Here is a 24,480-nt window from a genome sequence, read left to right on the forward strand (position 1 = left end):
TTTCCTTCTTCTTGTCTCCTTAATGACTTTTTGCTTTCTTACTATAATGTTCTTGATGTCATCCCACAACTCTTCTGGTCTTCTGTTTTTAGTGTTTAGTATATCAAATCTGTTCTTCAGATGATCTCTAAATTCAGGTGGGATGTATTTAGGGTCATATTTTGGCTCTCGTGGACTTGTTTTCATTTTCTTCAGCTTCAGTTTGAATTTGTGTATGAGCAATTGATGGTCTGTTCCACAGTCTGCCCCTGGCCTTATTTTGAGTGATGATATGGAGCTTTTCCATTGTCTCTATCCACAGATGCTGTCAATTTGATTTCTATGTATTCTATCTGATGAGGTCCATGTGTATAATCATCTCTTATGTTGTCTAAAGAAAGTATTTGAAATGAACAGATCATTGACTTTGCAGAATTCTATCATGTGATCTCCTGCATCATTTCCATCACCAAGGCCATATTTTCCAAATACTGGTCCTTCCTCTTTGTTCCCAACCTTTGCATTCCAATTACCAGTAATGATCAACACATCTTGATTGCATGTTTGATAAATTTCAGACTGAAGAAGTTGGTAGAATTCTTTTATTTTGTCCTCACTGGCTTTAGTGGTAGATGCATAAATTTGAATAATAGTGGTATTAACTGGTCTTCCCTGTTGGCGTATGGATATCTTCCTATCACAGACAGCAGTGTACCTCATGACTTACCTGGATATATTCTTTTTGACAATTAATACAGCATCATTCCTTTTCAATTTGTCATTTCCAGCATAGTAAACCCTGTAGTTGTGAGATTCAAAATGGCCACTACAAGTCCATTTAAGCTCACTAATACCTAAGATATCTATGTTTATGTGTTCCATTTCATTTTTTATAATTTCCAATTTGCCTAGATTCATACTTCATACATTCCATGTTCTGATTATTAATGGATGTTTACAGCTGTTTCTCTTCATTTTGAGTTGTGCCCCATCAGCAAATGAAGGTCCCACGGGCTTTATTCCCACGGGCTTTACTCCAGTCATGTCACCACAGTCAACTCTACTTTGAGGAAGCAGCTCTTCCCCAGTTGCATTTTGATTGCCTTCCAACCCGAGGGGCTCATTTTCTGGCAGTATATCTGACAGTGTTTCTCTGCTATTCATAAGGACAATATCTTTTGATATCCCATGTGAGTAGTTTTACTAAAGGTAATACAGAAACGGCTATAAGCATACACTGACAGAGAACTTTCAGAGGTTCAAGCCAGATTCAGAAGAGGCCGGGGAATCTGGAAAATCATTGCTGATGTCCGATGGATTTTGGCCAAAAGCAGAGAATACCAGAAAGAAGCTTACCTGTGCTTTATTGGCTACACAAAGACTCTCAATTGGGTGGATAATGACAAGCTATGGACAACATTGCAGAGTATGAGTATTCCGGAACACTTAATTGTGCTCATGAGGAATCTATGCCTAGACCTAGAGGCAGTTTTTTAAACAGAACATGGGAACACTGAATGGTTTTAAATGAAGAAAGGTATGTGACAAGGTTGTATTCTTTCACCATACTTATTCAACCTGTATGCTGAGCAAATAATCCGAGAAGCTGGGTTCTATGAAGAAAAATGTGGCATCAGGATTGGAGGAAGACTCATTAACAACCTGCGATATGCAGATGATACAACCTTGCTTGTTGAAAGTGAAGAGAACTCAAAATACTGACTGAAGAAGGTCAAAGACCACAGCCTTTTGGTATGGAATGTATATCAACAAAAAGAAAACAAAAATCCTCACCACTGGCCCAATAAACAACATTCTTCTCAACGGAGAAAACATTGAAGTTGTCAAGGACTTCATTCTTCTTAAATCAGTTGTCAACACTCATGGAAGCAGCAGTCCAGAAATCAAACGATGTATTGCATTAGGCAAATCTGCTGCACAAGACCTTTTTTTTTTTAAGTGTTGAAGAGCAAAGGTGTCAGGTTGAGGACTAAGGTGTGCCTGACCCAAGCCATGGCATTTTCAATAACCTCATATGCATGCGAAACCTGGACAGTGAATAAAGAAGACCATAGAAGAATTGATGCATTTGACTTATGGTGCTGGAGGAGAATATTGAAAGTGCCGTGGGCTACCAAAAGAACAAACAAATCTGTGTTGGAAAAAGTGCAGCTAGAGTGCTCCTTGGAAGTCAGGATGGCCAAACTTCATCTCTCATACTTCAACATATTGTCAGGAGGGACCAGTCGCTGGAGAAAGATACCATGTTTGGTAAGGTGGAGGGTCAGAGTAAAAGAGGAAGACACCCAGCGAGATGGATTGGCAAAGTGACAGCATCAATTGGCTCAAGTATGGCAACAATAGTGAGGTTGGCCCAGGACCGGGCAGTGTTTCGTTCTGCTGTGCATAGGGTTGCTTTGAGTCGGCACCAACTTGATGGCACCTAACAACAACAACCAAGAGTCCTGGTGTGGCACTGTGGGTTAATGCACTGGACTACATTTGAACTGCAAGGTTGGTGACTCAAATTCACCAGCTGTTCCTCAGAAACCCTATATAGGGTTACTATGGGTCAGAATTGATTGATGGCACATAACAACCAGGAGTCCTGGTGTGGCATTGCCTGATCAGCACCGGACTGCTAACCACAAGGTTGGTGGTTCAAACCCACCAACTGTTCCTTGGAAACCCTATACAAAGTCACTATGAGTCAGGACTGATTCAACAGCACTTAACAATAGCAATGTGTGTCTACTGGATGCTAGAAATGATATCGTGATGAAATGGCACCTCAATTCCTAACCTGGTGTAGCACTGTAGGATAAGTGCAGAGCCACTAGGTCGGTTTGAACCACAAACCAGGCCATACAAACTCACCCACCATGCCTCGGAAACACTATACTGGGTCTCTATGAGTCAGAACTGACTCAACAGCACTTAACAACAATGACAATGGCTAACCTACACCAGCTTGTTGTACTATGGGGGCTTACAAGTTGCTATAATGCTGGAGGCTCTGCTGCTTCTAGCCCATGTTAAACAGGTTTTAGCAGAGCTTCCAGATTAAGAGAAACTGGAAAGAAAGACTTGGCAAAGATTTAGCCAATGAACACTTCATGGACAATAACCGATCAGTGTACAACTCACTTGTATTGAACAAACTATCAGAAGAGATGATTCATTGAAGAAGAACATTCTGTTTGGTGATATGAGTGGAGAAGACCCTCAGAGAGATAAACTGGTACAGTAGCTGCAACCATGGATTCGAACATGTTGGTGACTGTGAATATGACTCAGAACCGGGCACTGTTTTGTTCTGTTATGCAGAAGGTCTCATGAGTTAAGGTCAACTCAATGGCAGCTAAGAATAGAATTCTTCAACTTATATTATAAAAAAGGATATATGAAAAACACAGAAATAACTAAAATGTGGTATAATGAAACTGAGCTAAGCAAGTTAGGGCTTTAGAAGAAGAGTTTGAGTTTTTATTTTTGTATTGGAAGGATCACAGTTAATTCACATATTCATACCAGCTAAAGTCAAGATTTTCTAAGGACACATTTAGACACTTAATAAAGAACAGCAGTTCTTGAACCATCTGCTTTGCTCCAAAATGAAGATCCATCACACATTCCAATCTTGTGAGAAGATTATTGTCAGCTGGGCTAGGTAACATTTAGTTTATTGCTGGCATGGCAAACAAATAATGCCTTATAAAATAGTTCGAGTCAATGTCTCTTTGAAGAGAGAAAAAAAAAAAAACTAAATTAAACATCAGGTGAGTCCAAAAATCACTCACTTTCAACAAGCTCCTTTGATCCATTTAAGTGTCCTGTTACTAATCTCCTGATGAAGAACTACGCAAAACACAGAATGTAGAGTGAACAACAGTACCCTGTTATAGCCAGACAAAGGTATATTAATACCCTCAAGAGGTCTTTTTGTTTGTTTTTAAGGAAATCTTTCCCCAAACTCATCATTAAAAAAACACAGATTTGTATTGTATTCTTACCTGGTAAGGAACAATACTTCCATGAGCCGTGCCCCAGCGTTGAGCTTCCTTTTGGCCCATAAGATAATTAGCAGCTACCTGGGTCAAGCATGCCACCTATCAAAGGGGAAAAAAAGAAAAAAATACTAGTTACTTGCATTGATAAACTGATAGCTGTAGTCTGAAAAGTCTCCATTTCACTTCATGCACTTTTAGACAAAAACATTTTTTCAACTGTCCAAACAGGTTAGAAAACATATAGCCATTACCCACTGCCACTGAGTCGATCCAAACTCGCAGGGACCCTATAGGACATCATAGAACCACTCCACAGGATTTCTGAGACTATAAATTGTCTCATAATTTATAAATTTCTGAGACTATAAATTGTCTCAGAAGCAGGCAATTTCCAGTATATGAGGGGCTTCAAAAAGTTTAAATTGCAAGATAATGGAATTTTTCCAAAAACTTTCCAAGCCGCCTCACAGGAGACAATTGGAAAGGGAAGTCTAAATTAGCATTCTCCATAAAGAACCAGATTCCATCTCATGGTGACCCCATATGTTGCAGAGTAAAACAGTGCCCATAAGATTTTCAAGGCAGACTAGAAAACAGATCACAAAGCCTTTCTTCTGAGGTAGCTCTCGATGGGTTCAAACTGCTAACCTTTCAATGACTAGTCAAGCATTTAACCATTTAACTAACACGCCATAGTTTCAGGAAAACGATTTCTGCCTTTATGATATGATCCTTTTGACTTATTGATTCCATTCTAGATCATCAGTTGTTATTGGGCATCCATCAGCTCAGTAATTCGAAGAGCTCCTGGAATAATAAAGGGATGATTTTTCAGGGTTTGGCGCCTCACCTGGCCATCGCCCTCTACCTGACACGACCATTCAGCCTGGATGAGTCACCTTGCACCAACAACCACTCTCTATTACTTTGTTCTTAGGATTTACACTCACTTTTATGTTCATCTACAGTTCTGTGGAAATTGAAACTGCTTCGTGGCAACTGGTTCAGCTATACTTCCAGGTGGCAAAACTAATAAACTTTGAGTCATCCACTTCTGGACCTCCATCTGGGCCTTTGAACCATAGAGCATTCCAGGGTTGCCTGGGGCTGCCTAGTATTAATCACCATTTCACAGAGTACTTCTGTGTCTTTCAAAATGGAAAATCAAATCAACATTTTGTAATAAAAATAGGACAGTCTAGATTCAGTTTGTAATATCTGTCAACCTCTAAGTAGTTGTACGATGTGGGCATGCAATTTAGCTTCTTTGACCTTCAGATACATTCTTTATAAAATCTTAGGTATTTGAATTAAGCCAATGGTTTTCAAACTTTTTTAAAAAGGAGAACTTTGTTTGCTTTTTTATAAATTAAATAATACATGAAACCCTATACGAGTTTGTAAGTAAATAAGTTATGTGGTTAAAGCAGAGGCAGGCCTGAAACCCTAACTCAGGTAGCATGTCTGCAGAACACAATTTCCAAACTACTAAATGGTCCTATCACCATTCATCTGACAGTTTGTTGTATTGTGATGGCTTATGTGTTATTGTGATGCTGTAAGCTATGTCTCTGGTATTTTAAATACCAGCAGGAAGAAAGGCAGAAAGGTCTCAGCTGAGCATCCAGACTAAGAGAGACTAGAAGCAGATGTGGACTACTTCAAACATTTTACCACTAAAAACCTGGAACACTGTCAGCACCAGAATCTTAATAGCACAAGTAAACTGTCAGATATAGTGTAATTACTCGGATGCAATTTCAGACTAATGCTGAAAAAAATGTAAAAAAAAAAAATCCAGGAGAGTTAAAATGTGACTTAGAACTTATCCCATCTGAATTTAGAGACCAACTCAAAAATGGAATTGATATATGAGACACTAATGACTGAGGACCAGAAGAGCTGGGGAATGACATCAAGAGCATCATACAGGAAGAAAGCAAAAGTTCATTAAAAAGCCAGGAAACAAAGAAAATACCAAAATGGATGTCAAAACGTGCTCTTCAGTGTATAGATGTCAAAGCAAATTGAAGAAATTAAGAGGTAAAAAAGCTGAATAGAAAATTTCAAAGGGCAGTTCAAGAAGACAAAATTCAGTATAATGAAATGTACAAAGAAGGACCTAGCATTACAAAACCAAAGAGAAGGACACGCTCAGCATTTTTCAAGCTGAAAGAATTGAAGAAAAAATTCAAGCATCGACTTGAAATATTGAAAAATAGTGTGGTGCTGTAGAATAAGCACTGGATTGCTATGCACAAAATCATCAGTTCAATACCACCCGCCCCTCCTTGGAAACTCTATACATTTCTATGCCAGAAATGATCTGGTGGTACTTAATAACACTCATGGTCAAAATATTGAAAGATGCAGGAAGAAAATTTAAATTAAAAGAAAATTAAAGGTATACATAGAGTCACTGTACAAAAAAGAAATAGCCAATGTTCAACCATTAAAAATGTAACATATGCTCAAGAACCTATGATACTGAAGGAAGATTTTCAAGCTGCACTGAAAGTATGGAAAGAATACAAATTGAAATATTCCAACAAACTGATGCAGCAATGGAAGTGCTCACTCATCTATGCCAAGAGATTTGTAAGACAATTACCTGGCCAACCAACCAGAAGAGATCCATATTTATGTCCATTCCAAAGAGAGGTGACCCATAAGAATGCAGAAATCATCTAATAACATCATTAATATGATATGCAAGTTCCATTTTTCTGAAGGTAACTAAAATATGGCTGAATCAACAGGGAACTGCCAGAAACTCAAGCTGGATTCAGAAGAGGACATGGAAATAGGGATATCATTGCTGACATCAGGTGGCTCTTAAATGGAAGCAGAGAACACTAGAAAGATGTTTACTTGTGCTTTATTGACTATGCAAAGGCTTTTGGCTGTGTGGACCATGACAAGCTATGGATAACATTGCAAATAATGGGTATTCCAGAACACCTGATTGCACTTATGAGGAACCTGTACCAGAACAAGAGGCAGTCATTAGAACAAAACAATGGGATACTGGATGGCTTAAAGTCAGGAAAGGTGGGCACCAGGGCTATATTCTTTACCATACATATTCAATCTGTATGCTAAGCATACAAGAATCTGGATTATATGAAAAAGTGTATGGCATCAGGATTAAAGGAAGACACATCAACAACCTGTGATACGCATATGATACAACTTTGCTTGCTGGAAGCAAAGAGGACTTTAAAAACATACTTATGAAGATCACAGGCTTGCTTGTGCGGACTGTAGGGCAGTCCGGTGCACAAGACGTGGCTTTCCGTTCCATCGTGCCATGAGCATCCCGGCCCTGCCCCAGGACCTGCAGCTACCACCTAGTCAAAGGACCCAGCGTGCGTTCAAAGAGCAAAGAAGAAAACAACTTGAGCAACATTTATTAAAAAGAAAAACACTTTTTGAATATAAACAGGAACATCAGATATTATCCAGAAAACAGAGTGTGATGACATCCAAGGACCAGATTCAAAATAGAAAAAACATCCTGAAACTTAAAACAAAAATGGCTAATAAAGAAAACACAGATAGACCTACACAGAGCAAAAACAATGTAACAATGGGAACAAATTTTATTCCTTCAAAATCTTCCAATGAATTAACCAATTCAATTTTAGAAATTGATACAAATAATTTTGAGGATGGTAATCAATATCTTCAGTTGTTACAAACTAAAGATGATGTTCCAAATCAACATATGACATTTAGCTAGGCATTTCACTTAAAAAAATAATAATAAAAAGAAACAAATGCCACAGAAAAATTGAAGCAAGAAGCTAACATGCCCAAAACTTGTGCTTGGGTCTTAATGTGGCCAAGTTGTTGCATCTAAGATTAATTCATTCAGAAAACCTTTACAAGTCAAAGATGAGACTTCTATAGCAAACAAGAAACTTTCAACTAATGTTTCTTATGCCAGCAAGCCTCAGCTTCTGACCACGAGCAGTGTACCAGTGAAAGGTAACAGAGCCTCAAATGTGACAACCATCACTAAAAATTGAAAGCACTGCATCTCAGAACAAACTTGTGCAACCTCCTATTAGAAGCCACCACGATAGTGGCCAAGACAAGCAGAAACAATGCATCATCAAAGCCTCTGCCAATCTTACAGTTCAGAAAGGGACTCATAGAAAAGAATTAGTTCAATTAAAAACTGATGTATCGTCTGTCAAAATCAGTTTTCAGGACATAAAAAGAAATGAGGCACAATCAAAAAGTATAGCATCTGGAAATGTAACCAAACCTGCCTCATCTTCTCATACCAAATTGATAGAAAAGTCAAAAACCACCAACCAGCGAAGACATACTATAGCAGCAAAGACAAATGTCAATAATAAATCTGCTCATCCCAAAGAAACTGTGGAACAGAGAAAAGCTTATCTGACTGAGTGGAAAGCTGACAAAGGGAGAGTGCTGAAAAGGCTTCCTAGCTCAGTAGTTACCCAGCCTGAACCGGAAGGACAAAATGAAAACCCAGTTAGGTCCTTCTGGACCACCATGGCAGAAGAAGATGAACAAAGATTATTTACTGAAAAAGTAAACAAGACATTTTCTGAGTGCCTGAACCTGATTAATAAAGGATGCCCAAAAGAAGAAATACTGGTCACACTGAATGACATAATTAAAAATATTCCAGATGCCACAAAACTTGTTAAGTATTGAGTTTGCCTTGCACGTCTTGAACCTGTCACAAGTCCTATTGAAAATATTATTGCCATCTATGAAAAGGCCATACTGACAGGGGCGCAGCCTATTGAAAAGATGCGACATGCAACTGCAGATATTTTAACCAGGAAGAGTCAAGAAATAATTACTTTTGGAGAGAACACTGAGGGTGCTTGTGCAACTAAACAACAAGTCCAAGAAGTCAACATTGACGACCTAGGTGTTCATCTAGAGCCAGGAAGACTGGAAATGGGAAATATTCATGGAAGTGCAGTACTTCATGATTATAATAAAGTGCAAGAAGACAAAACAACACATCCAGCTAATGATGTTAAAACTCCTGATAAAGAAACCAGGGAGAGTTGCTTGATTAAATTTAATGTATCTCTTACACCATACTTACAAAGTGCAAAAAAGAAGATTCCGTTTGAAGAAACAAATTCTATGTTTAAAGAGATGAAGTTTGTAACACCAGTGAGACGTTCACAGAGTCTTCAGGATAAGACTTCTAAAGTACCAGAGATGTTAAAAGATCACTATCCTTGTTTGTCTTCTCTAGAACCATTAACAGAGTTGGGAAGTGAAACTGATGCTTTTGTATGCCTGCCTAATGCAGCACTGTGCCGTATGTACTCGGAAATCGAAACAGCAGAGGAGAAATAAAGTTGGAATAAGGAAAGAAAAAGAAAAAAAAGGATCACAGACAACAGCGTTCAGAATGGGTTGCACCTCAATATGAAGAAAACAAAAATCCTCACAATTGGACCAATGAATAACATAAATGAAAAATGGAGAAAAGGTTGAATTTGTCATTTTGCTTGGATGCACTATCAACACTCATGAAAGCAGAAGTCAAGAAATCAAACAATGTATTGCATTGGGCAAATGTGCTGCACAAGAGCCCTTTCAAATATACAAGAGCAAAGATGTAAGTCTGAAGACTAAGGTGTCTGATCCAAGTCATGATATTTTCAATTTCCTCATATGCATGTGAATATGAACAATGAATAAGGAAGACCATACAAGAATTGATGCATTTGAGTTATTGGTTTTGGACAAGAATATTCAAAGTTCCATGGACTGTCAGAAGAACCAACAGGTCTGTGTGGAGAAGGATCCTTGGAGGCAAGGACGACGAGACTTTGTCTCTGATATTTCGGACATATTACCAGAAGTGACCAGTTCCTGGAGAAGGACACTATGCTAAGTAAAGTGGAGGGTCAGTGAAAAAGGGGAAGACGTCCATCAAGATGGACTGACAGCAACAACAATGGGCTCAAGTGAAGTGTAACTATTGTGAGGATGGTACAGGACTGGGCAGTGTTTCTTTCCGTTGTGTATAAAGTCGTTATGAGTTAGAATCAATTCGATGACACAAAAAACAACAACAACAACATGGGCAAAACAGAGACTAATGCAGGAAGCATCAAAAGAAGATGGAAGGAACTTCCAGCAAGATGGCAGGTTAGGCAGGCACACTATAACGACCCTCTACAAGGAGCTCTGGTAGCGTAGTGGTTACGAATCGGGCTGCGAACCTTAAGGTTAGTGGTTCGAAACTACCAGCCGCTCCGTGAGAAAGATGAGGCTTTCTATTCCCGTAAAGATTTACACCCTCAGAAACCCTGTACAGGGTCGCTATGGGTCAGAACCGACTCGACAGCACTTAACAACAACAACAACAAATGAAGCAGAGATGAAAATGCTGGGACCCTGAACATCAGAGGAAAGGTTAGAGGAGTGGATTAGATGCTTGCTGGGAGGAGAAACTGAGCAGGGAAGGTAAGAAAGACTATTGAGGGATTGGTCAGACACCGCATGAGCATCTTGAACTTTTGTGAGCAGCATGGTGACAGAAGGTGACCTGGCAGAGCAGACTCATACAAGTGATGGGAAAGGTGTGATTCCTTATTTCTCCCCATTCTTCCCTGGTAACCAAATGTGTGACTAATTCTCACCCTTATCCATCCCCACTGCAGACCCTGCTTTCAGGGAGTACAGAACCAGGTGGTTGGGAACCATGCTAATGTGAGACAGTGGCCAGCTTGACCACTTTGGTGTGCTGCTTTGGTGCCTGGCTCCAGAGTTCTTACAAAACCCACAGAGCTCCCAGTCCAGCATTTCACCAGTCACCCTCTTCCCAGCTGCCCTGTGGTCCTCCCAATAGACACTGAAACCAGCTCTACCAAAGACCTCCACAAACTTCTTCCAGATAGAGTGCTCTGAATATAGACAACACCAAAACTGACAGGAACTCCATCTAAGGCCAGGAGCTCTGCTGTCACACACCCTTCCCCCCGACTCATCTTGTGTGAGCTCATTGACTTGCCAGAGCCCCCCAGAATTTTCTCTTCTTCAGGTCCACCAGCTGCACTGTTTTTGGGTTTGGAGTTTGTTTTCTCCCTTTATTGTGTCATCGTTTCTGTTTGCTTATTCTTTCTCCTCCTTCTTCTACATGGTCCATTCCCTTGAATGTTATCCTTTCTACCTCTGCTTTTGTTTTCCTTCTTTTCTTCGGATTCTCATTTCTCCTCTTTTTCCCTTTCTTGATCTTTCTTTACAACTCTCTACATACAGCCAAGCCACAACTGTACCCTCTGTAGCTCCACCCACTGGGCAGGAGCCAATACCAGCTCCTATACCACCTGATAAGGAGCTCTGGTAGTGTAGTGAGTTATAAGTCAGTCTGTTAGCCATAATGTCAACAGTTCAAAATTACCAGCTGTTCCCATAAATTTTTACAGTCTCAGAGACCCTATCAAGGGTTGCTATGAGTTGGAAATTACTCCAAGGCACAGCACCACACCACATTATCGACAATATACAGCAGCCAATACCAGTCAAATCCATCCTAAACTGAGGTGCATGGGGCACACACTTTGATTCTATAATTGCACCCACAGGAGAGGATTGGTGAGAACCTAAGAACACATCAACATACAATTATCAATTAAATACAAATGTGACAATCCCATAATGCCCCAGAGACAACAGATAATTTTAGCTCACACAAAGAAACAAGAATGTCTTAAACAAATGACCAAGGTACAGAGCCGAAAACATTTCTGAAGAAGAAAAGGTAATGGCATTAACTGGAAAACAATTCAAAAGAATGATATTTAGGTACCGCCAAAGGACTGACAGAAAGATTGGAGAAAGCAAGGAGACCAAAGGAAAAAAAACTCTAAACAAATTAAGGAAAACAAGAACAGCCAAAATAAATATACAATGTGAAACAAAACAAAACCTTCCAATAGAAATCCAGAAGATTAATACTGAAATTAATACAGAAATGGACAATGCATTGAAAAGGCAAAGGAATGGATTCAAAGCAAATGAAACCTGAAGTAGTGAGCTTAAAGATAAATCTCTCAATACTAGTATACTATAACAATCAGAAAAAAAGAATGAGAAACTCTGAAGAAAGTTTGAGTTATGTGGAACACCATGAAGAGGAGCAACCTATGGGTGGTCAGAATTCCACAACAGGAAGAGACAATACAAAAACACACAGAAAATTGTCAGAGTTGTTGGTATGTCCGTAACATCATGAAAGATGAGAAGAAAAGCAAACAAAAAGCTGAATGGATCCCAAACAGAATAGACCCCAAAAGAAAATCACAAAGACATAGCATGATCAAACTTTCCAAAATCAAAGACAAGGAAAGAATCCTGAGAGTAACTCAGTCAAAATGAAAAGTTACCTACACAAAGGAGAACTAATAAGACTAAGCTCTGGTTTCTTAGCAGAAACCATGCAGGCAAGAAGGCAACGAGGTGACATATACAAAACTCTGAAAGAAAAAAATCGCCAACCAAGAATAATATACCCAGCAAAGCTGTCCCTCAAGTATGATGACAAAATTAGAATGTTTCCTGATAAACAGAAATTAATGGAATTTGTAATGACTAAATCAACTTTACAAAAAATGCTAAAGGGTGTTCTTAGGACTGAGAACCAACAGCAACAGACAACAACCTGAGATTACCAGACCTGACAACACCATCTAGAACTCACTCCAGATATGGAAACATTTAAAATAAAACAAACCTTGTTGTTGTTGTCAGGTGCCATCGAGTTGGAACTGACTCATAGCGACCCCATGCACAGCAGAACGAAACAATGTCCGATCCTGGGCCATCCTCACTACCGCTGCCACACTTGAGTCCATCAATGATGCCACCTGGCCAATCCATCTCGTTAGAGATCTTCCTCTTTTTCTCTGACCCTCCACCTTACCCAGCATGACATCCTTCTCCAACGATTGTTTCCTCTGGACAATATGTCCAAAGTATGAGAGACGAAGCTTAGCCATCCTGGCCTCCAAGGAGCACTCTGGCTGCACTTCTTCCAAAACAAATCTATTGGTTCTTTTGGCAGTCCATGGCACTTTCAGTATTCTCCTCCAACACCACAACTCAAAGGCATCAATTCAAAGTGGCCACCACTTGTCTGTCTGTCATGCTGTTGTGGTTTGAGTTGCTGTGATTCTGAGGGCTATGCCACCAGTGTTTTAAATAACCAGCAGGGTCACCCATGGTGGACAGGTTTCAGATGAGCTACAAAACAAAGACAGACTAGGAAGAAAGAGTGACAAACTACTTCCGAATCGCTAGTCACTGAAAACTCTATGAATAGCAGAGAAACATTGTCAGATACAAGGCTGGAAGGTGGGAAGCCACTCAGAAAGCAAACCTACAAGACTGAAAATAGGGAACCAGAGATATCAATTTATAATGAAGTCAACTACAAAGCAAAAAGAGGGAATAGTGTAGGTACAGAGCATCCAAATGTCAAGGAAGTCAAGTAGATTTCAAGATAAACTATTTAAAATTAGGGGGGAAATAACATTTCACAGGGTAATCTCAAAAAAAAAATAATAATAATACAACTGCACGTCAAAACAAAGAAAGAGGAAAATTAGAAAGGTTCACTAAACATTAACAAAACAGAAAGGAAAATGGAAAGAAAGCTCACAAGTGGATTAAAGTCTCCAGTCAAAAGACAGAGAGTAGCAGAATGGATAAGAAAATACGATCCTTCAATTTGCTGCCTACAAGAGACACATCAAAAGAATGAAGACAGTCTAAATGCCCATCAGCAGAAGAATGGTTAAACAAACTTTCATACATACACATAGTAGAATATTACACAATGTTGAAGAATAATGATGAATCTACAAAACAACTCGTAGCATGGATAAATATGGAGGACATTATGATGAGGGAAATGAATCACAAAAGAACAAACATTGTATGAGATCAATGTTGTAAAAAGTTAAGGATCATTTTCTTGATACAAGAAACAATCTATGATGGTTATGGGGGTGTGGGGAGGACTGAGGGGAAAACTATTCATGGGCTAGAGGGCAGACATAAGTTAACATGGGTGACAGGGTAGGCAATACACAACAAGAAGGAGATTAGCAGAGGAAAGATGAAGGTAGCAGGAGACACAGGGAGGAATTAAATGGTTAAAATGAATAGAGATAAATAGTGTTAACTATTAGTATATAGGAGTCCTGGTGTGACGCTGTGAGTTAATGTGCTGGACTGCAAAGTTACTTTGAACCACAAGATCGGTAATTCAAGCTCAACAGTCGTTTCTTGGAAACCCTATACAGGGTTGCTATGAGTTGGAACTGACTCAATGGCACTTAACAACAACAACAACAACATTAGTACACTGAGGGGATTGCAATCATTGTAATGAAGCAAAGTATATGATTTGTTGAATGTCAAACTGATGATCTGCTCTGTAAACCTTTATTCAAATCACAATAAAAAGTTAAGAAAAAAAAATTTTTTTTAATGGAAGGAATACAGAGTGTCGCTGTGCCAAAAAGAATTGGTTACTATCCATCCATTTCAAGAGGCACCCATATAATCAAGAACTAATGGTATTGAAAAGTCCTAGCTGTAATGAAGGCATTAGTGAAGAACAAGGCTCCGGGAATTGATGGAATACAAACTGAATTGTTTCAGTAAACTGATGCAACACTGGAGGCACCCACTCGTCTATGCAAAGAAATTTGGAAGATGGCTACTTGGCCAACTGATTGGAAAGCTCTATAATTGTGTTCATTCCAGTGACCCAGTGGAATGTGGAAATCATTGAGCAACATCATTAGTTTTGCATGCAAGTAAAATTTGCTGAAGATAATTCAAAAAAGGTTGCAGCAGTACATTGACAGAAAGATCCCAGAAATTCAAGCCAGAGTCAGAAGACATGGAAATAGGGATATCATTGCTGACAACTGATGGATCTTGGTTAAAAGCAGAAAATACCAGAAAGATTTACTTGTGCTTCATGGATTATGCAAAGGCATTAGACTAGGTGAATCATAACAAACTATGAATAACATTGCAAATTGAGTATTCCAGAACACTCCATAGTGTTCATGAGGGACCTGTGTATAGACCAAGAAAGAGGCAGTCATTCAAACAGAACAAGATAGTGAATAGTTTAAAGTCAGGAGAGGTATGTGTCAGGGTTTTATACTTATTCAATCTGCATGCTGAGCAAATAATCCAAGAAACTTGGAAATATGAAGAAGAACATGGCATCAGGATTTGAGGAAGACTCATCAACACCATGTGATATGGAGATGACATAGCCCTGCTTGCTGGAAGTGAGAAAACTTGAAGTACTTACAATGAAGATTGAAGCCTTCAAGATGGAATGTGCCTCAATGTAAAGAAAATGAAAATCTTCACAACCAAACCAATAAATAAAATCATGATACAAGGTGAAACAACTGAAGGTGTCCAAGATTTCATTTTATTTGGATCCACAATCAATACTCATGGAAGTAGCAATAAAGAATCAAATGGCATTATTGCATTAGACAAGTCTTCTGCAATGCAAAAGACCTCTTTGAAGTTGTAAAAATCAAAGATGTCCCTGTAAAGACTAAAATGCAACTGACCCAAGCCATGGGATTTTCAATCACCTCATATGTATGCAAAAGCTGGATAATGAGTAAGGAAGATTAGAAGAATCATTGCATTTAAATTATAGTGTTGGTGAAGAAAACTGAATAAACCATGGTGTTCCAGAAAAAATGAAAAAATCTGTTTTGGAAGACATGTAGTCAGAATGTTCCATAAAAGCCAGGATGGTGAGACTTAGTCTCTCATACTTTTGGCATGTTTCCAGGAAGGGTCAATATCTGGAGAAGGATATCATGCTTGGTAAAGTGGAGGGTGTGTGGATCATGACAAGCTATGGACAACATTGAGAAGTATGAGTATTCCAGAACACTTAATTGTACTTCTGAGAAATCTGTACCTAGACCAAGAAGCAGTTGTTCGAACAGAACATGGGAACACTGAATGTTTTAAAATTGGGAAAGGTGTGAGACAGGGTTGTATTCTTTCACCATACTTATTCAACCTGTATGCTGAGCAAATAATATGAGAAGCTGGGTTCTATGGCATCAGCATTGGAGGAAGACTCATTAACAACCTGCGATATGCAGATGATACAACCTTGATCGCTGAAAGTGAAGAGGACTTGAAACGTTTACTTATGAAGATCAAAGAGCACAGCCTTCGATATGGATTACATCTCAATGTCAAGAAAACAAAAATCCTCACCACTGGACCAATAAACAACATTCTTATCAATGGAGAAAAGATTGAAGTTGTCAAGGACTTCATTCTTCTTGGATCAACTATCAACACTCACGGAAGCAGCAGTTAAGAGATCAGACGACGTATTGCATTGGGCAAATCCGCTGCACAGGAACTTTTTAAAGTATTGAAGAGCAGAGATGTCAGCTTGAGGTCTAAGGTGTGCCTGACCCAGGCCATGGTGTTTTCAATAGCCTCATATGGATGTGAAAGCTGGACAGTGAATAAGGAAGATCGTAGAAGAATTGATGCCTTTGAGTTGTGGTGTTGGAGAATACTGAAAGTGCCATGGACTGCCAAAAGAACCAATAGATCTGTGTTGGAAGAAGTGCAGCCAGAGTGCTCCTTGGAGGCCAGGATGGCTAAGCTTCGTCTCTCATACTTTGGACATACTGTCCGGAGGAAACAGTCACTGGAGAAGGATGTCATGCTTGGTAAGGGGGAGGGTCAGAGAAAAAGAGGAAGACCCCTAACAAGATGGATTGGCCAGGTGGCATCATTGATGGACTCAAGTGAGGCAGTGGTAGTGAGGTTGGCCCAGGATTGGACGTTGTTTCATTCTGCTGTGCATGGGGTCGCTATGAGTTGGTTCCAGCTCGATGGCAACTGACAACAACAACAACAAAAATGGAGGGTCAGAGAAAAAGACGAAGACTCCCAATGAGATAGAATGACACAGTGGCATCAACAATGGGCTGAAACATAACACTTATGAAGATGGCGCAAGACTGAGTAGTATTTCACTGTGTTGTACATACAGTTGTATGAGTCAAAACTCACTCGAAAGCACCCAAAAGCAACAACTCAGAGGGAAAATAAAAAACCAAACCATGCCCATTGACACTGGGTTAATTCCGAGTCATAACAACCCCTTATAGGATTTCCAAGACTGTGTATTTTTATGAAGAGCAGATATGTCAGCTTGAGGACTAAGGTGTGCCTGACCCAAGCCATGGTGTTTTCAATAACCTCATATGGATGTGAAAGCTGGACATTGAATAAGGAAGATCGTAGAAGAATTGATGCCTTTGAGTTGTGGTGTTGGAGGAGAATACTAAAGGTGCCATGGACTGCCCAAAGAACCAATAGATCTGTTTTGGAAGAAGTGCAGCTAGAGTGCTCCTTGGAGGCCAGGATGGCTAAGCTTCATCTCTCATACTTCGGACATATTGTCAGGAGGGAACAGTCGCTGGAGAAGGACGTCATGCTGGGTAGGATGGAGGGTAAGAGAAAAAGAGGAAGACCCCCAACAAGATGTATCAGCCAGGTGGCAGCATTGATGGCATCAAGTGTGGCAGCGGTAGTGAGGTTGTCCCAGGATCAGACACTGTTTCGTTCTGCTGTGCATGGGGTCACTATGAGTCAGTTCTGACTTGATGGCACCTGACAACAACAATATTTTTATGGGAGCAGACAGTCTCATCTTTCTTCCAGGGAGCAGCTTGTGGGTTTGAATTAGCACCCTTGCAGTGCTTATCCTACAATGCCACCAGGGCTTCGCTCAGAGACAAAGTTGGGAGGAAAATAATTCTATTAAAAAGATAGATTAAAAAAAAAAAAAGATAGATCAACAGAGCTAAACTTAGCAACCCAATGTTTAGAAGGGGCATTATAAATCTGAAAGTAATCTATTTACAGGAATCTATTTTAAGACAGAAGAAGGGGGAGAAAGTCAACAGCTATGATGTGATTATGTGATTATATATGAAACATCAGAGGTTTCCTGGCAATTAATGACAAATTTTCCACAAATTAAAAGAATTCAGGATGTGACTTTTAGGTTAATAACTATATACTGTATATTCATTCTAAATATTGCATTAGATCATTACTTTCATCCCCTAAACTTAGGCTCATTATTTCATCAAGTGGATGCTATATAATTTACTCAAAATGTTGTCTTTATACAGTCTCATCTAAACAAAAAGCCAACTTTGGTTTTATAATAATTATTCTGACAGCAAAACTATTATTTTAGATAACATAGTGAGTCCTGGTATCCTGTGTATATAACCAGAAAATCAAAGGGGAGGCCAAAGTGAATCTCAAAGGGCACAGACCCAAAAGGATTGAGGAAGAATGTGCTCAATTATTTCCCCAAACATCCCCATGGTATCTGACACCACATGCTCTACTTCCACCAAATGACTATCACACTTTCATCACCAAAAAGACAACCAAAATAAGGAAAATAAGACTAGAACTATGGTCTATTGCATCAAAGTAGGGCATTTTTTCCCTTCCTGCTCTCAGGCATGCCATCTGGTGAAGGTGGACTCCCTTAAGTCCAGTTAAGGTGGACTCCCCACCCTGGCAGCATAATGAGTTAAGCTTTGATCTTCTAAGTGAAAGATAGGTTGTTTGAATGCACTAGCATCTCTAAGGAACAAAAATAAGGCAGTGTGCATCTATAAAAATTTACAGCCTTGGAAGGCCTATGAAGCAGTTCTCCTCTGCTGGACAGCAATGAGGTGTAATTGCCTTCACAGCAGTGGGAGTGGGTAACCATTAACTATGACTTCCTTCTCCACCTGTCCATATCTTCAGCCATTCTTCAATGTCCATTCCCATGTCATCTTTTCTATGAAGCCATTTCCCCATCATAAAAGCAGAATAATTTTTCCCTACTTCTGAACAAATTGTTGTTGTTGTTAAGTGCCATTTGAGTCAGTGCTAGGTTATAATAACCCTGTATAGGATTTCCAAGGAGCATCTGGTGGGTTTGAACTGCAAACCTTGTGGTTATTAGTCCATTACTGATCCTACAGCACCACACCAGAACTCCTCTAAACAAATACAGCACCTTAATTTTCAATACCATGGACTGCCAAAAGAACAAACAAATCAGTGTTGAAAGAAGTACAGCTAGAATGCTCTTGAGAAGCCAGGATGACCACACTTTGTCTCTCAAAACTTTGGAGATATTATCAGGAGGGACCAGTCCCTAGAGAAATACGATGCTTGATAAAGTATAGGGTCAGTGTAAAAGAGCAAGATGCCCCACGAGATTGATTGGCACAGTGAGAGCAGCATAAAAATTCAAGCATAACAATGATTGTGAGGTTTGCACAGGACTGTCAGTGTTTCGTTCTGTTGTGCATAAGGTTGCTATGAGTCAGTACCAACTCGACAGCACCTAACAACAACAGAAACAATTTTCAATATATCTTGTATTACAAATAGACTCTTAAGATGTTAAAGCTAAAAGGGCCTAGATCAGAGTTCCTAACATTGGCTGCATATCACAATCACCTGGGGAATTCCCAAGTCCCAACCCAAAGCTATTCAATCAGCCTTTCTAGATCCTGGGACACAGTCACTCAACCAGTGTGTCACTAACTGCACATGAGGTTTGAGAACCAACACTTCATGTAGATACACAACAATAACAACAAAAGAAAAACAGAAGGAAACTAAGTAATCTGAGGTCACGCAGCTAACTAGTGGCAGAGCTTTCTCCAACTCCAGTGCCTTCCCCTAAGCCATACTACTATTCGTATCTTATCCTATCCACCTTTGAAATTCGATGCATTTCAGGATTAAAAATATTTCTTACAAACCCTCTGTATGTTCTCAAAGCCTGAACATGGAGTATGGTCTCAGATGAAACACAGTCTGAATACAATTTCTTTTTAATGAATGAATGAAAACAATAATTACTACTTGTTTATTCATTCAACAAATACTTATGGAGTACTGCTACTGTGAGGCATTAAGATAGTGCGTATACATAACTAAATAAGAGCCTAGTTCTTTCCTCTTTGGAATACTGAACAGTGGAGAAGACAACTAAACAAACAGTTACAGGAACCTACCAGGGAAAGGAAATTGAGGAGAACTTTATAAACAAAGAAAGAAAGGAGAAAAAAAATCACCAATGCCCGTAAGCATGGGGGGGGGGGGGGCAATAAAAGATCAATGTAACAGAAGCATGGAAATAATGAGACTGGAAACTGTAGCAGCAGACAGACCTAGATCAAGGCAGTCCTTGTAGGTTATAATGAGACATTCTTTGCACTTCTTACAGAATGATCTTTTTTAAAAAAATGTTTACTTATTTTGTTGTAGTTGTGAATATATATGCAGCAAAACATACACCAATTCCAGAGTTTCTCCATGTACAATTCAGTGACATGGATTTCATCCTTTGAGTTGTGTAGTCGTTCCCACCCTCCTTTTTCTGAGTTGTTCCTCCTTCGCTAACATAAACTCACTGTCCTCTAAGCTTCCTACCCAATCTTTGAGTTAATTATTGTCAATCTGATCCCATAATGATAGCTTTAAAAAGCATAATGCTCAAAGCAGACATTTTTTTAGTAGTTAGGCTAAACCATTCTTTGGTTTAAAGAAAGCAAAAAAGTCAAGAAAGAAAGAAAAGATCACACTGGATGTCAGAAGAGGCTCTGAAACTTACTCTTGAGCACAAGAAAGCTAAAGCAAATGAAAGAAATGATGAAGTAAAAAGCCGAACAGATGATTTCAAAGTGCAACTCAAGAACACAAAGTTAATATAATCAAATGTACAAAGACCTGGAGTTAGAAACCTAAAAGGATTGGCATTTCTCAAACTGAAATCACTGAAGAAAAAAGTCAAGTCTTGGGTTGCAATATTGAAAGATTCTATGGACAAAACATTGACACATGAAATATCAAAAGAATATGGGATCTTAAAAACTCTTGAGCAGCCATGTTAGGTTCAACTATTGGTCTCTCCCTGTCCAGAGGAAACAAGAGTGATGAAAACTGAAGACACGTGGAAACAATAAATCTAATTGTCTAATGGATCAGGAAAATATAAGTCTCTACAACTTGAGACCAAGAGAACTAAATGATGCCCAGCTCTATCTACCAACTGCTTGGAAAGGGATCACATTAGAAGGTCCTGGATAGAGTGAGAGAAAAGTGTGGAACAAAATTCAAATTCATGAAAAAGGCCAGGCTTACTGGTCAAATAGAGACTGGAGAAACCCCCAAGGTTATGACCCTTAGTCACTCTTCAGGTCTGGAAATGAACTCACCCCCATGGCTCAATTTTCATCCAAACATTGTCCTAGTGTGGCAATGTGGGATAAAGCACTAGACCACAAAGTCAATTTGAACATCAAGGTCAGCAGTTCAAACTCACCAGTCACTCCTTGGAAACCCTAAACACAGGGTCTAAGAGTTAGAACTGACTCACCTGTACTTAACAACAACAAATAAGGGAAACAATAACACTAGTGAGGTGCTCACATCTTAGGATAATCAGCCATATGAGATGAAAAGGGCAGCATTTACCCAAGGACAAAGTTCAGAAGGGTTAAGGAAGAAGGAGGAATGGAAACAGGAAACAAAGGGAAGAAATGGGATAACTGATATTACTTTGTGGGGAATGCAATCAATGTGATGAAACAAAATGTGTATGAATTGGAGAATGTAAAACTGATGATGTGCTCTAATCCTTCTCCCAATGCACAATAAAAAGTGTAAGAAATGAAGAAGAAGAAGAAGAAGAAGATGGAAGGAATACTAGAGTCATTGTACCAAAAAGACTTGATCATCACTCAACATTTTCAGGAGGTAGCATATGATCAAGAACTGATTGTACTGAAGGAAGAAATTCAAGCTGCATTGAAGACATTGGCAAACAACAACAATAACAAAACAAGGCTCCAGTAATTGACAGAATACACATTGAAATGTTTCAGGAAAAGGGTGCACATTCATCTATACCAAGAAATCTGGAAGACAACTACCCAGTCAGCTGAAAGAGATTCACATTTGTGTCCATTCCAAAGAAAAGTGTTCCAACAGAACACAGATATTACCAAACATTATCATTAATATTGCATGCAAGTAAGATTTTTCTGAGGATAATTCAAAACTAGGTGCAGCATTAATTCTATCAACAAAGAACTATCAGAAATCCAAGCCAAATTATGGATATGGAGCATGAACAATGATATTTGCCTGGGTTTTATTGACTGTGCAAAAGCATTACACTGTGTGGATCATAAAAATTATGAACAATATTACAAAGAACAGGAATTTCAGAACACTTAATTGTGCTCAGGCAAAACCTGTACACAACCAAGACAGTTGTTTGAACAGAAAAAAGGGCTACTTCTTGGTTTCATATCATGAAAGGTGTGCATCTGGGTTATAACCTTCATTATACTTACTCAATCTGATGTTGAGCAAATAATTCGAGAAGTGGACTATATGAAAAATAATGCAGCATCAGAATTGGAGGCAAACTCATTGACACCTTGAGATATGCTGATGACACAACTTTGCTTGATGAAACTGAAGACTTGAAGCACTTATTTATGAAGATCAAAGACTACAGCCTAAGTATGGATTACACCTCAACATAAAGAAAATAGCATGGTACAATGGCTCTGTAGGATAAGCACTGAACTCTGAACCACAGGGTCATCAGTTCAAGCCTACCAGCTGCTCCATAGGAGAAGGATGAGGTTTTCTACTCCAGCAAAAATTTACGGCCTTGGAAACTATACACAGGTTTTCTATAAGTCAGAACAGACTAGATAGCACTAACCAACAACAACAATAAGGAAGACAAAAGTTCTCATCACTGGACCAATAGGCAACATCATGCTAGGTAGAGAAAATATTGAAATTGTCAAGTATTTCATTTTACTTGGATCCACAATTATTGCCCATCAAGGCAGCAGTCAAGAAATCAAATGGCATAGTATGTTGGGCAAATCTGCAAAAGACCTTTTTAAAGTGTTAAAAAGCAAAGGTGTCATTTTGAAGACTAGGGTTTATCTGACCCTCATATACATATGAAAGCTAGATAATCAATAAAGAAAAGTAAAGAATTGATGCCTTTGAATTACTGGTGGACAATATTACACAAGTCATGGTCTGGCAGAAGGAACGCATTTGCGTTTGAAGAAGTACAGCCAGAGAGCTCCTTAGAAGTAAGGATGATGAGACTTCATCTCATGTACTTTGGTTATAATGAGAGACTGACTAGTCCCTGGAGAAGGACATCATGCCTGGTAAAATAGAAGGTCTGTGGAAAAAGATATAGACTCTCAAGATATATTGACACAATACGTACAAAAATGGATTCAAACAGTAATCATTGTAAGTATGGCGTAGGACCGGGCAGTGTTCCATTCTGGTATTGTCAGAAACCACTCAGTGGCGCCTAACATCAACATGGTTTGGTTTTAAGAAGATTTTAGTGAATATTTTTGGTTAAAGGTTTAAAGATTATCTCAGGGTAATAAAATCACAAATCTTATCATATCATCCCTCAATCTAAAACTCATATTGCTTCCCACTGCATTTATAATTAAATCCATAGTGCTAAACATTTTACATAGATTACCTCCCTTAATCCTTAATGCAACTCTATGAGATAGGTAATATGATGGTCCCATCTCCAGATGAGAAAACTGAGGCAAAGAGAAGTTAGCAATCTGCCCAAAGTTAGTATCTGAGCCATGCTAATTTAGGGTCTGGCGTTTTATACTAAACTACACACAGAATCAGACTCAATGTCAGCAGTTTGAAACTACCAGGTGTTCCATGGGGAAAAGATGAGGATTTCTGTTCCCATAAAGATTTACAGTCTCAGAAACCCTACACAGGGTCACAATGAGTCAGAACCCACTGCACAGCATATAAACACCAACAACCAGCCACCACCACACAGAGAATCACATTCTTACATTTTCTGAGTGGCCCTTATCCTAGAAAAAATGAATAACACAAGCACCAACCAGAAGGTCGGCTGTTCAAACCCACCAACCACTCCATAGGAGAAGGATGTAGTAGTCTGTTTACAGCCATAGAAACCCTATAGGGTTTTATGTCTTACAGAGTTGCTATGAGACAGAATCAACTCAATGGACATGGGTTCAGTTTCTTAGTTTCTTTGGTAAAGGACACATAAGTAATTGAGCATCCTTTTTAATGACATAAACTTTTACAGATACATTTTTCTTACTAATTGCATAATACTTAGTGTCATGATCATTCAAAGTCCTCTGTTTTGTTACAGATGTTCTTTGGCTTATATTATAATGCATTTACAAATAAATTCCAAACAGTAATCTTTTTACCTGAAAACATGGAATGAATGAATGAATATAATATTCTATTATATAATAGTATTATATAACAGTAGAGCTGTATGGAGTTC

At 39.0% G+C, this 24,480-nt stretch overlaps 1 protein-coding gene and 1 pseudogene across 1 annotated transcript in view; one reads left to right on the plus strand and one right to left on the minus strand.

The window, feature by feature from the left end:
* LOC102820687 (succinate--hydroxymethylglutarate CoA-transferase-like) overlaps nucleotides 1-24,480 on the minus strand; it is a 1,213,992-nt gene that overhangs the window by 921,594 nt on the left and 267,918 nt on the right. The window contains 1 exon segment of the mRNA XM_006832262.1: nucleotides 3,993-4,088. Within this exon segment, the coding sequence (XP_006832325.1) occupies nucleotides 3,993-4,088 (96 nt within the window).
* LOC102838873 lies at nucleotides 7,300-9,347 on the plus strand (annotated as a pseudogene).

The sequence above is a fragment of the Chrysochloris asiatica genome, unplaced genomic scaffold (genome assembly GCF_000296735.1).
Source record: "Chrysochloris asiatica unplaced genomic scaffold, ChrAsi1.0 scaffold00006, whole genome shotgun sequence".
NCBI lineage: Eukaryota > Metazoa > Chordata > Mammalia > Afrosoricida > Chrysochloridae > Chrysochloris > Chrysochloris asiatica.